Source organism: Dromaius novaehollandiae, chromosome 1 (assembly GCF_036370855.1).
Source record: "Dromaius novaehollandiae isolate bDroNov1 chromosome 1, bDroNov1.hap1, whole genome shotgun sequence".
In the NCBI taxonomy this organism is placed as follows: domain Eukaryota; kingdom Metazoa; phylum Chordata; class Aves; order Casuariiformes; family Dromaiidae; genus Dromaius; species Dromaius novaehollandiae.
In genome coordinates, this window is record NC_088098.1 from 90,555,133 (window position 1) to 90,567,551 (window position 12,419).

A 12,419-nucleotide genomic window follows, 5' to 3' on the forward strand; every position below is an offset into this window, starting at 1 on the left:
TCTTTACATGGAAGGTACTGAAACAGCAGGGCCTCTGCTCACCAGAAACAGAAAAGCCATGCTGGATGTCATAAAGAAATTTCCACTCATGCTCTGTTTGTAAAGCAGCCTGGAGCATAACGTCATAGCAAGAGCAGTTAACTTTTCAAAACATTTCCACACAACATGGTTGCTGATATGGAAAAGCAATTTAGAGGGTATTCCCAGGACCTGAATAGAGAAAGTGCAGGTTTCATGGTGGCCAGTAGGGTCAGGTCTGCACACAGTGGGGTCTGGTGCAGGAGACCAGTGCAAGAAAAGCCAAGTAATTGGAATCTGCCTGATCCTTATCTCTGTCTCCTGCTAATGAATTAACCTGGGAAGAAAGCCTCCTGCTGTACCTAGGCAAAAGATGAGGAAGCAAAAAAGGAAAGTCTCTTTGAGCAAAGAGTTGACTCCTGAGGAATGGGAGAACATGAAGAAGATCCAGACCATCTTCTATAAACAGGGATACCAGCATCAGTGGAATTAATGCATGGAGATTTTCATTTTGGTACTCATTAGGGATTTATAAGTGCTGATAGCCAGGCTGAAATAAGAGAGGAAGAAACTCTTGCACACGTAGGTGCCTTCTCCAGGTATATCTGGAAAATAACCCTTCTGCCAGGCACAGTAACACTGGAAGTCCAACATCTGGTCACCTGCAGGTTCTTTCTAAAAATATGCTTAATTAACACCAATGCACATACTTGTTCAGGAACCTAAAAACCTAGATTACATTGTCTAAGAGCTCAAGATATGGTGTATTTTTCTACTCACAAGTAACAAATCATAGGAGACACAAAAGTAACTTGGGAAAACCAGACAAAGCTGTGAGTGGCTAAGGAGAAAGGTAGCAACCATCCTCCTCCTCTCCAGCAATCTACTTTTCCTGTCTTCCAGTTCATTGTCCAAGGTGAGAGAGGTCTCAGTTTGGAGAGCTCCAGTTCCAACTCCCTGCAGATGAGCTGTTCCAGCTCTTGTTTTGTGAAAATTGCACTGAAATTGCACAGGCATGGCCACCCTCTACAGGGATTTGCTGTCCCTTGTTATTGTCTTCCCACTTACGTGCCCACCTTTTTTTATACATAGTTGCCACCAACCTTCTGCACTAACCTCCTGTCCTCCCAGATTTGCATTGGTACATGCTCTCCTGCTACAGTTATGTGATCACTATAGTACATGGCATTGGGGAATCCTCTCTTCCTGGGAGTCATGACAAGCAAGAGGCTCACCTTAGATGTATAGTCAACTGCTTTTTGGAGAGTAAGTGTGGGCAGGAATGGGAATACCACGTGAGATCCTCATCCCTGCATGTTGCACCAAGGTGCAAACTCTGTTTTGAGTATGCAATTTTGTGCCCGCTCTGTTTTTCTTCTCAGAGTCATTTTGAAGATAGCTGAAGGTACATTCCCAGCTCTTAAGAAACTCTCTGCACCCTTAATCTGTATGGACTTGTCTCATAGACTCTGGAGACATTGTAGAAAAGATGCAGTGGCTCAGCCACAGTAGTCTGGTAAGAGCTTGTCAGAGGGTGTTCAGCCAGATCCTCCTGCATCAGGTTAATGAGCACTACAACTAATCAGAACAATGGAAAATAACCCAGCAAGACCCAGCACACACCCTGCAGACCCCAGAGCCACCTGTAGAACCCTGGACTCTGCCCTGCCTGTCCTAAATTACTGTCTAGCACTGTGAGCAGTGGGAAAGGGAGAACAGACCACGGAGATTAGCTTGTACAAGACTGGAATACCTTTCTTTAACAGCAACAGTCTCAGGGAGAGAGTTTGGAATTGTGGCCCCAGGCCCTCTGGAGGTGGGGTGGATTAGGATCTTCTGCGCCCTTGCCTGAATCCTTCACTCTGACCTGTAACCTGCTGAGAGCCTGGGACCAACACATCCATACAATAAGGCTTCCAAATGCTCCCAAATGCTCGGGGAACTGACTGGTGAGACGGACAGTCTTCAAAAGCACAGGCCAGACCCCAAAGAACCAGAGTCTGGACTCTGAGAAACAACATGACACCTGTCACAGTGGACTGGAATATGAGACAAGGCAACTCCCACAAGTGGTACTCCTGCTTACGAAACTAAACCAGAAAGCGAAGACTATGTTAAAGATGTGTGATTAGACCACAGTTTGACACAAGGGGGAGATGCTCTGCCACAGATGGTCATCTTGCATGCCATCAGCTGCAGCGGCTCCCTGGAGTACTGGCTGCAAATCCCATCTCTTCCACTTCCCTTAGCAATGGGTATTACTTTCCTGGATGGGTGTAAGAAAAAAACTCACTGATTTCATTTCACTAATTTAATAACATTAAGAATAACATTCTTTATACTCATCCTAGAATTCTGTTCTTTTCAAACACTAAAACTTGCTTCTTCTTAAACATAATATAAAAAGCACTGGGAGTTTTGAAACTAAGAGCCTTTGAAAAATATTCCTCTTCCATACACCACCCAAAAATACATGGGAAAGACCTGCTTTTCTCCAGCCTGCTGGACAGAGCCAGAGGTGCAAGTGAAATCTGCCCTGGTAAAACCCCCTGATTGTATGGCACCAACAGAAACGGCAAAGGCAAACATGAAGAAAAAAGCTTTGAAGAAACTGGAAAAAAAAAAAAAAAGGATGTGGAGGAGAGAACAGTAAGGGGAAGACAAAAAGCGCACCACTCCTCCTTCCCTTTGAGCTATTCAACACTTTGTAGCATAACTATCCACACTGGGACTGGATCCCATCAATTGTAGATGGAAGAATCACAGATTATCTCTGAGAGCGCCTTCCAGCTTCAATGCACCTCAGAAATGTTCCTCTGCCCATCTGCAGAGCCGGCCTAATGAGGCAGGCAGGGAATTAAACTCACTGTTCCTGTGAGAGAGGAGGGAGTGGCAACAATATATGCGCTAGGTTACACAACAGCTAGGCAGCAGAGGGAGGGAGACTCCTCTACACCATCTTTCTGCTTACGAGCCACGGGACTAGTGACAGAGAACAAGCCAGTTGTCTCACTGACGCAGAGAATTGGTTTGCACTGGCTGTAGCTTCCAGGCAGACTGTCACTGTTGAAAGCAAATTGGATCGGCTGGGCATCGAGCGATTCCTCCCATCAGTTTTCACCACCCACTGCTGCCAGCTTGACTCTTCTCTTTCGTGCTGCCTGTGCCAAACGTCTTACAAAGCCAGCTGCAATGTCTACTGGAAGGACACAAAGAACAACCACAGATGGGGAGAGGAGGTGGGGGATAGGTGCAAGGTTGCGGTGAAGACACCTTCCCTGCCTTAGTCCAGGCAGAGCATGGGGTTCTCTAGGAAGACTGCCAGCTTGCTGGCCACCAGGTCCAGGTCACTGGTGTTGGTGTATTTGAGCAAGTTGGTGTTCTTGACAAAGTAATGCTTGAGGAAGTGCTGGCTTACACACTTGTGCAGCTTCCGTACCAGTCTCAGAAAGGCTTCGCGAAAGCAGCGCCAATCCCTGGTGCGTGGGTATTTTTCACACGTCCAGAATAGCACTGTCTGTAAGAAGCAGATGGGAGAGAAGAGGTGTTAGAGGTTCTGCCGAGGGCTCACACAGCTTACTAAGGCAGTTCTGGTGCTGGTGGATGGCTGACAGCCTTGGAAATCAGAGACTTAGTGCAAGCTTCCTGTGTTAACTAATGTTCCTGAGGCAGAAAGATCACAAATAGCAGCCTAAGGCAAAGTCTTCCCACATGCCTGTGGCTGTCCCCTTGCTCCCTTTGTCTTGCGACCTTGCTAACGCAAAGAGAAAGCCTCCTCCAGGGATCAAGCAGGGCAACTCTGTGACATTCCTGCTTTCACTCCCCAGAAGACCTATCATCTCCATTGAGCCCAAGGACACTACACTGGTCTTGCTAAGCTAACCTTAGCTTATTTGCCAATCTCCAGCAAAGGCCTCTGTACAAATGCCAGGTATTTTAGGCTATAGAAAATGGCTGATTATACAGGCGTAGAAGCCAGTATGTGCAAAGAGGGAAAGAAGAAGAATCAGACTAATATAATTATTTGTTAGCTTCAGATTAATTTATGCTGAAGATGTGCACAGAACTGCGTCCCAAGCAGACTGGGATCCCAAGCAACTACTGCAGTTACAAGGCATGTTTGCTGGTCAAACACAGTCTGTTTTTTATACTTAGAGCATATGCTGTATTCTCTTCCCCTCAAGTTTACTTCACAGAATTTTATACTTGAGACAATACATAATTACAATAATGAAATGCATATGATCATTGCTCTTATGTTATTATTTTTACACTGCCCATGTTACATTTTTACAAACGTTCCTATGACTGAGAAGAATCTTCTGGAAGTACTTACACTTATTGTACAAAAACCGCCACACTGACTGTGTTAGTCAACCTGAAAATCAATTTTAAAAGGATAAATTCACCCATCTTGGGTGCAAGAATTCCATTAAGTTGCTTGGCTTCCTCTCAATCCCAATTTTATTCTGGAAATTCAGTACCCCAGAGAGACTGACAGACCTTGTGAGAAGTGACCAAACTAAAAAGTCTTTAACCCCTCTGCATTTTTAGAACTAGAATTCCATCCAAATAACCCACACTCTTCTGGATTGCCTGTTTTTTTCCTCCAGTTGGCCTTGCAATAGTTGTGGTGCTGAGCAATTTCTCCTCAGACAGCTCTTCAAACATGAACAAGTTTTTGTTTGCAGCTGCAATAATGACAAAGACTTTTTTAATGTTGCCAGGTAACAAAAGACATAATGAGGAATTCAGGCTAAAACTGAGTGAGAGCCACTCCTTGGAGGTTTGCAGACCAAGCACCTTTCCTCAGCACTAAAACTATCTCAGCAAGCTGCAGGGCCAGCAGTTACAATGAAGGTTTTGGAGGTGAAGAAAATAATGCTACTTTTTCAGCCAGGTCACAAACAGATGCTCTATCCCCAGCATTTATTTAACTGCCATAGTACATAAGAGACATCGAGTTGGTTTTCAAAATGCATCTAGGTCTTTTGGACTTCCTGATCTTGAACTTCATTCCTATGGAGGTAAGCACACTGAATGTGCTTAGTCTGTCCTCTGAGGCTTTCCAGCCACCAGGAGAAGGTTTTTCTTCTGTAATAGAAGGCCTTTTTCAGGTGAAGTCTTGTTTCATCATCATTGTTCGATACTTTAGACAGGGACAGCTTAATAGTGTGAGGAAAGTTAACACTCAGCCCCTCCTCAGCTGCTGCTTTATCCACTGACTGCATCTCCTCATACTTTTTTTTATAAGTGATGGTGAAGCATTCATTCCATCTGGTCAATCAGTTATCTCTTGCCGTAAAAGCCTGAAGTCCAGTTGCAGGAGGAACTGAAGAGCTTTTTGATGAAGAGCTTGATGAGTAGTGCATGCAACAGGTGCTCTACACCTCTTCTGCTTGAGCCAGAGAAAGAGATCCTTACTAGTGGTTTAAAAGGTTTTCCACTTACTCCTACCTATGATAGTTTTTCATCAGCTTGTTTTCATAGGCATTGAAAAGCTTAGCATTCTGCTAACCTATAATCAGCCTAGCCCACTCTTTTTTTTTGACTCTGCCTTGACTTAGATTGGTCTCATGACTGCAATAGCATTTGATGGTCTCAAGCTTTAAGTAGCTTCTTGGCATTGCATCTGGTTTTGGACACCAAAAGATCAGTAATTACTGCAAAAGCCTAGTGGCTTGAGGCTTGAAGGAAGCAGCCTCTCTCTGGCAGCTCCAGGAGGATTAAGGCCCAGAAAACAGGATAGCTCTACTGACAGATAAATGATGCTGCTTGTTGTCCAACAGTTTTCGTAGCTGTAATACATGAGGACACAGTCATAACACAACCTCCTATCTGTTCTTCACAAATGTTGTTTGTAAAGTGAAGCCATCTTGAACCCTGAAGTGTCTGTGAGGAGCATGCTACTATCCCATAACCTCATCCTTCACTTCTCACTGCAGGTAAAACAACACCTGAAATGTCAGTTTGCAGCTCACTCATGAAACCATGTTGACCTAAGAGAATTTTGCTTGGTGCACACCCAGAAAGACAAATACACAAGTTTCCTGCAGATGGATCCATCTGTTGATGGCTATGCATGACTAGGAGAGTCAAGAAGCAGAATGGAACCATGCAGTTAAAGACTGTATTGCAATGCCTATGTGAAGTTGAATCAGAGCAGGTGCCTTAATTCTGACATTACTTACACTGTTACCACCATAATGTTCCTACAGGTTTTAGTTTCTTGTTGAAGTAAGGAACATACCTTTACTAAACTTCTTACCACTATAAAGCAATGAAGTGGTACTGCAGTTTTAGCAGTTACCTTAGAAGTTACATAGGAGAGGCTACAGTGTTTTATGCCACGATATTTTGACATTTTTAGATGGAAGTCCCTGCAACAGACTCTGAGTCTCTCTCTCCCAATATTGTGGTGATGCCTACCTGAAGGTGATAGGCTGTGATGACAGGCTTATTTCCAGCACACCAGACATCCTCCTTCATCTGCCTCATGACTCGGAAGCACTTCATGCGACAACCACCATCTTCATCGAGACCTTCCATGAGCATATGCTCAGCACGGAAGAAGCACAGCTGCCAGTGGTAACTGGAGTGGGCCAAAAGGTCAAAACCAAGTGACTATGAACAAAAGGAGAAGTGTAACACTGGATGAGAGGCAAACTTCTCTGACAAATGCAAAGGGATGTTATGAAGAGCCTGTGTGATATCTTTCAAAGTGCAGCACTGTATTCTAAACATCTTTAGCTGAGGCAGCAAATTTAGGTCGTATTCCCATCCTAATTCCTAATTAAGTGAACATTCAATTTATCTTGTTTCCTCATGTTCTGACATCAGTTGCTCCCAAAAGATCCAGCCCTAGAGCCTCCAGGTAAAGCACAAGCAGTGCTACTGAAGCAGAGCCACAACTCTGTGGGCACTTTGCCATGGAACAGCAGGTCAGGTGTGAGAGGATAGTGGGACTGCAAGGCAGAAATGGACTGCTGGGAATGTGGCAAATGGGGCTAAGCTGGAGTGCCAGAATCCAGCCACAAGGTTTGTAGGGAGGGATGGGATTAGGCTGGAGGAGAAACTGTAAGATAGTGAGTGGCCCATTTGCAGAACATCTACATGAGGCAAATGAGAACAGCAAGAATGATCCAGGTCAGCACTGAGCTACATTGTGTGGAAAAGACTCGTGCAATAGACAGTTAATTCAGTTTTTCTTCCACAGAATTCACCACTGTTAGGGAAAAGAAAATCCCAATAAAATGCATCTCAATACTTTGAAATATTGCTTCTCTAGAGAATACACCTTCCAGACATGTTGTGGGGCAGGAAGGAGCAGTGGCTTTTATTGCTTAGTGTGGGAACCAATGCCTGATGTTGGGTTGATTCAGAAACTCTGAATCAAAGAAGATTGGAAACTTATGGGTAGCACAAAAAACTTTCCAGCTCACTTTGGCAGCAGTTCTTACATTTTCTTAATTGATGTACCACTATCTCTGCCCTGACATTTCTGAGGTATTACTATGCACTATTTGTAAGTTATTACACAACTTTTAATTGAAAATACTATAAAGGCAGTTTGGTTCTACTGGTCTACTGGTGACTGCTTGCCATCACCCTGCAGTCCTTCATTTGGGAACCACTGTCAGACACCTGCAAGGTAAGTTCCTGCACAGAGATAATGGTTAACAAGTAAACAGTTTACACTGTTTACCTTGATGCACTGTACTTTTTCCTGAGAAGGCCAACGCCTAAGGCAACGAGGCCATTGGGCTTTCTTGGGCCAGCAAGTTGGAATCTCCACAGCAGGGACCAGCTCTGCCTCGACTTGGGATTCTGATGTCTCCACAGCTACCCGGACCATTGAGCTGAAGCTCTCCAGCACTGTCACTTTATCTGTGAAGAAATGACAAGAGAAGATAATAAAGGGGGAGAGGTCTTTTTCCACAATCCAAACAAGGGGCTATCTAGTGCCCATGACCCAAGAGGACCTTGCAGTTCTATCCATCTGTCTAAGCACTCTCCCTTCAACAACATGAGCAGAATGGAAGAAAACAATTTATCATGTCAATCTACCCTGAGCAACAAGAACGGGAAGAAGGTGAAGAACAACTAAATTCTTAATTTTGTCTTCAATCATCAAGTTCTTGTTTTCCTCTGTGGGTCCTTGTAACTCATAGGACCAGCCTCTTAAAAGGGCAAACAGACAACTGCTGCAACCTACGCATTTCTAATAGCACAGTACAGAAAGCTCTAAAAGAGATCACCTCTGATTAGAGGTGGGTTTACTTCATATCTAAAGATCCCTTATTCCTTAAGAAAATCTGTGATCAGACCAAATGACTTAACCTCACTGGTCATTTGGGATGTTTTGTGGGGTGTGTACAGGTCTGTTTCTGGAGATGCACTTGCACAGAAGCCAGTGCCAGAATTTATAGCCACACCTGTCTGATGTTCTTTGTTTGCAGAGCAATCATACAAAATGGATTAACTGCCTGTCTGACTGGGACTGCTTGTTGTCAAAAAAGAGTGCTATAGTGACTTGGAGAAAAGAGATTTCCTCAGTGAAAGAATGGCTCAGTTCCAGAAACAACATGCTTTGAGAAGGAGAGCAGAAAGGAATGAAAGCTGTATCTATTGGATTTGACTAGTTGTTTCCTGTTGGCCCAGTTGTGTTAATGGAAGAAGTTTCTGTCCCCAGCTTTCCATGTCACTTTGGCAGGATTACTGTCCCTTCAGCTCTGCCATCTGAGCTACTTGTGTGCTCATGCTCTAACCCACTGAAGTAAAAGATGGAGCAGATTAGCATAAACAGTTTAAATAGTAGGTGTGCGTTAACCTATGTCATTTTGACTGACATAGTCTGGGGAGAAATTCCACAAGGAGTTCACACAACAGGCTTCAAGGGACAGTAACGAACATTTAGGATGACAGCCTCTTCTGCCTTCACAGAGTAAATGTCTGCCTACTCCCAATGGCAGATTTAGCATCTCCTCCAGAAAACATGACTTTATGTGGGCACTGGAGTGAATTACCTTGGGAACAGCGGAGTCCATCCCTACAAGAACTTTATAATTCTCAGTAGGGATCTCTGGAAGCTAAAAAGCATTAGCACTACCACTGTGTCAGAATGAAAATACATCTACAGCATTTCCAAAAGCATCACTATTGTGCTTCCAATTTTTCTACCAATGATAAAGTGAGGCACTACAAAAATTCTGGCTTTACTGGTACTCAAAGAAGAAATCAGAGAAGCAGTGAAATCAGGAAAAACTTTATGTAGCTTCAGCTGTGCTGTTGAGTAAAGGAAATTCACTCTTCACAAAAACAAACAAAATTATAATTACTCCTCCCAACTTCATCTCAGCTTGTCTCCTCTATGTCTTATCTCGTCCCAGCTGGCCTTGCAGAAGAAGCCTCAGAACCGTCAGCCCAGACATCACTCCCTGGGTCCCTTGGAAGTGCCTGTTCTGGCTCAACAGCCTGATGAACTGCTGCTGGACAGAATGGCAGGTTTTCACTTCAGCATAATGACTTCCACATAAGCAAAGCTTCAGATGCAAGTCCCTTCCATCTGATCTTTTCTGTGAGTCTCAGTGGTGAAATACCATCCATGTCATACTTTCATCTCCTGGGATAACAAATATTTCCTAGAAGAATGGCAATCTAGCTGAGCTTGACTTTAACACATCTTTCCTCTCGTGACTAAAATTCAGGGTGTGATCAGAAAAGGAGAAATGGCTCCTATTTCTCTGCAATGTAGGAAGGCTCATATCATGTTGCTGATGGGTAAAGTCATCCTGGAAATATCCCATCAGAAGAGGCACTACAGTCCGGACTTGACCATAGCATAGTATCTTAATGTGAAAAAATAGGCATAGATTATCTACCATGGACCAAGCCTTATTAGCTATACTCTATAACGTGCCTCTAGTATGCTAAGAAGTAAGTATGAGGATCACTGTTCAGGCAATATCTTGCTGCAGATGTCACAGCTATGAAGCAATGCTACGTGAACCACTAATTGCATTGTGTCAATGATCAGCACTTCCAGTATAAATAGCCACAGGAAATAAATGGACACATTGGAATTCCTTGCAGAGGGATCAGCACCACTATTGAAAGTAAACTTCCATGACATTTGCTGAACAATACTATAGCAACCTGGGCATTGGGGGAAAAACAGTGCTTGTCCAACAGACTTTGCTTGAAAGAGAAGCCTTTTTACCTAGTTCCTAACACCACATGATGGAAAGCTATGGGCAGCTCAGGCTTCCCTTATCTCCCCTACATCTCCAAGCACTTTTCACTCTTCCTTCCCGCTTATACACCTTCCCTGTGTCAAAATTTCTTATACTATCTTTCTGGCAAGCCTAGACATATTGTGGCTGCTATAGGATAAAAAAAGAATTTCCCAAATTCCTAGTTGTATGTTAATGGACCTGTGAAAGTGATTAAGAAATGAGCAAAGTCTTCGGTATGAAAAACCCAGCCACTACTCAATTCTATCTTCAATGCAGGTCTACATTTGCATCATTGCAATGGGATAAAGGCTCTTTGATTTTGGAGGGGTTTGGGTTTTTTGGATTTCTGATTGTATGAACTTGCCAACCAATCACTTTGTGTGTGTGGTGGTTTCCACTCCATCAGTTGCACAAGATAAACAGTTCCCCTTATACCTGTCCCCACTAAACTCACTGGAAAGGTTACAGGAGATAATCGACTTCTCCACCAGCTCCCGGAAGATGATAAGGACTTTGGCTGGAACCAGATCACCTTCGATGTTCACATCCGTCTCATGCCACTGTGGAAGGCTTTTTGAGAACTGCTCCACCTCTAGCCATTGGTGTATTTCCTCAGGGTCCCGCACGGAGGACAGGAGCTTGGCTCCATGCACGGTGTAATAACGCCAGTGCCGTACCTGGCATTCCCTGTACCCAGTCAGGCCACGCAGAGGGACTGTGATGAGGAATTGGCTGGGTGCTAAGACCTAGCAGAGTTCAGAGAAATTGAGAGAGGAAGTCAGAGCAGATCCATAAGCCCAAAGCAGGGAGAGGAGGGTTAAAGAAGCAACAGGTTACCTGTGGAGGGCTTTGGAGAGAGGGAAAAGCCAAGGTATCATGCAGACAATTGAATACAGACAGGACCTACTCCATGCCTGTCTGAGGGTTACTTTGAAGGTACACAGAATAAAAGAAAATTGTCCTAGAAGGAGTATGATGTTACAGCCATCGTGCATATAAGACAAGAGCAGAGTCAGCTGATTTACCACCACAGCTGCCATGGTTTTCCACTCATTCCTTGTTATTTCTGTGTACAATTGCATGAGATGTAATAACTAGCAGATTCCAAGAAGCAGAAGAGCATCATAGAATGTGTTTTGAGATACAGCAGTGGGAGACAGAATAGTGCCAGTTATTACCTCAGAATTGTTACTAGAGATAAGCCTTGAGTTTATTAGTAGTAACAACTATAGAAAAAGGTGCACTTTTCTGTTCTCCCTCAAAGTCCACTAAAGACATTTGTAAAGTAAGACTTTGACCCATTAGTAAAGTAAGTGTTGCACTCTGCATCACTGGAAATATTGTCCTCCCTCAAGAGACAGAGACATAAGGTAAGTAACATTTCCAAGTCTACACAGGCAGGCAGTGGCACAGTCAGATATAAACCCATGTCTTGGCCAGCTGTACTGTATGAAACTGTTTCTTCTGTTGAGTAGAAGCCAGAAACACTGTAAGGATGGAAACAGTAACCAATGGATAACAAAACCACAAGTAGGCTTGTCTGCAGGTCAATATTGGCCTTATTTTAAGAAAACCATTTTCCAATAAAAACAGGTGACACACAAATATCTTGAAGCCTCGTATGGGTTTAGAACATCACCAGACATCTCCAAATGTATTGGAAGTATTCAGCGATCTTAGCTCCAGGTGCTCAGACAGGGTGGTTAAACTCATTCAGATTTTTACCATGTTGATTCAGAAGCTTTTCAACTTCACTTCCTAACAAGCCTAACTTACACTGGCATTAATAAGGTGAAACTGCTACATAAACAGGATGTGAAGTGACAGCTGTTGCTGTAAGGTGGTTACCTCAAGGTAAATTAAAAACTCTTGCCATTCTCTGGTAATAATCCAATACATTCTTGTAGCCTTCCTGGTAACTCTGCTGATTTAGAGCATTACTGTAAAGGTGTCAGGGCCCTGAGGGCACTAACAGACCTTTATGGCACAGAAAAAAAGTCAGTTCTTTTCCATGCCAAGACTTTGACTTATATTCACTTACACAAGCTGCAATAGTCCCATTCAAAACCAGATGGGCACTAGAAGCATGGGTGCTCCTCAAGCTAAGAAATGCCAGCCCAGTTGAACGCCCAAGGAGAAAGGCCCCAGGGCATAACATGAATTTGG

At 43.7% G+C, this 12,419-nt stretch overlaps 1 protein-coding gene across 1 annotated transcript in view; it reads right to left on the reverse strand.

Moving 5' to 3' along the window:
• Positions 1-2,342: 2,342 nt before the first annotated feature.
• The window catches only part of MAB21L3 (mab-21 like 3), a 38,538-nt gene continuing 28,461 nt past the window's right edge, over positions 2,343-12,419 (reverse strand). The window contains exons 5-8 of the mRNA XM_064519981.1: positions 10,708-10,999; positions 7,724-7,905; positions 6,448-6,642; positions 2,343-3,535 (exon numbers count right to left, since the gene is read on the reverse strand). Of these exons, the coding sequence (XP_064376051.1) occupies positions 3,302-3,535; positions 6,448-6,642; positions 7,724-7,905; positions 10,708-10,999 (903 nt within the window). The 3' untranslated portion in view covers positions 2,343-3,301. The remainder of the gene's footprint in view (positions 3,536-6,447; positions 6,643-7,723; positions 7,906-10,707; positions 11,000-12,419) is intronic.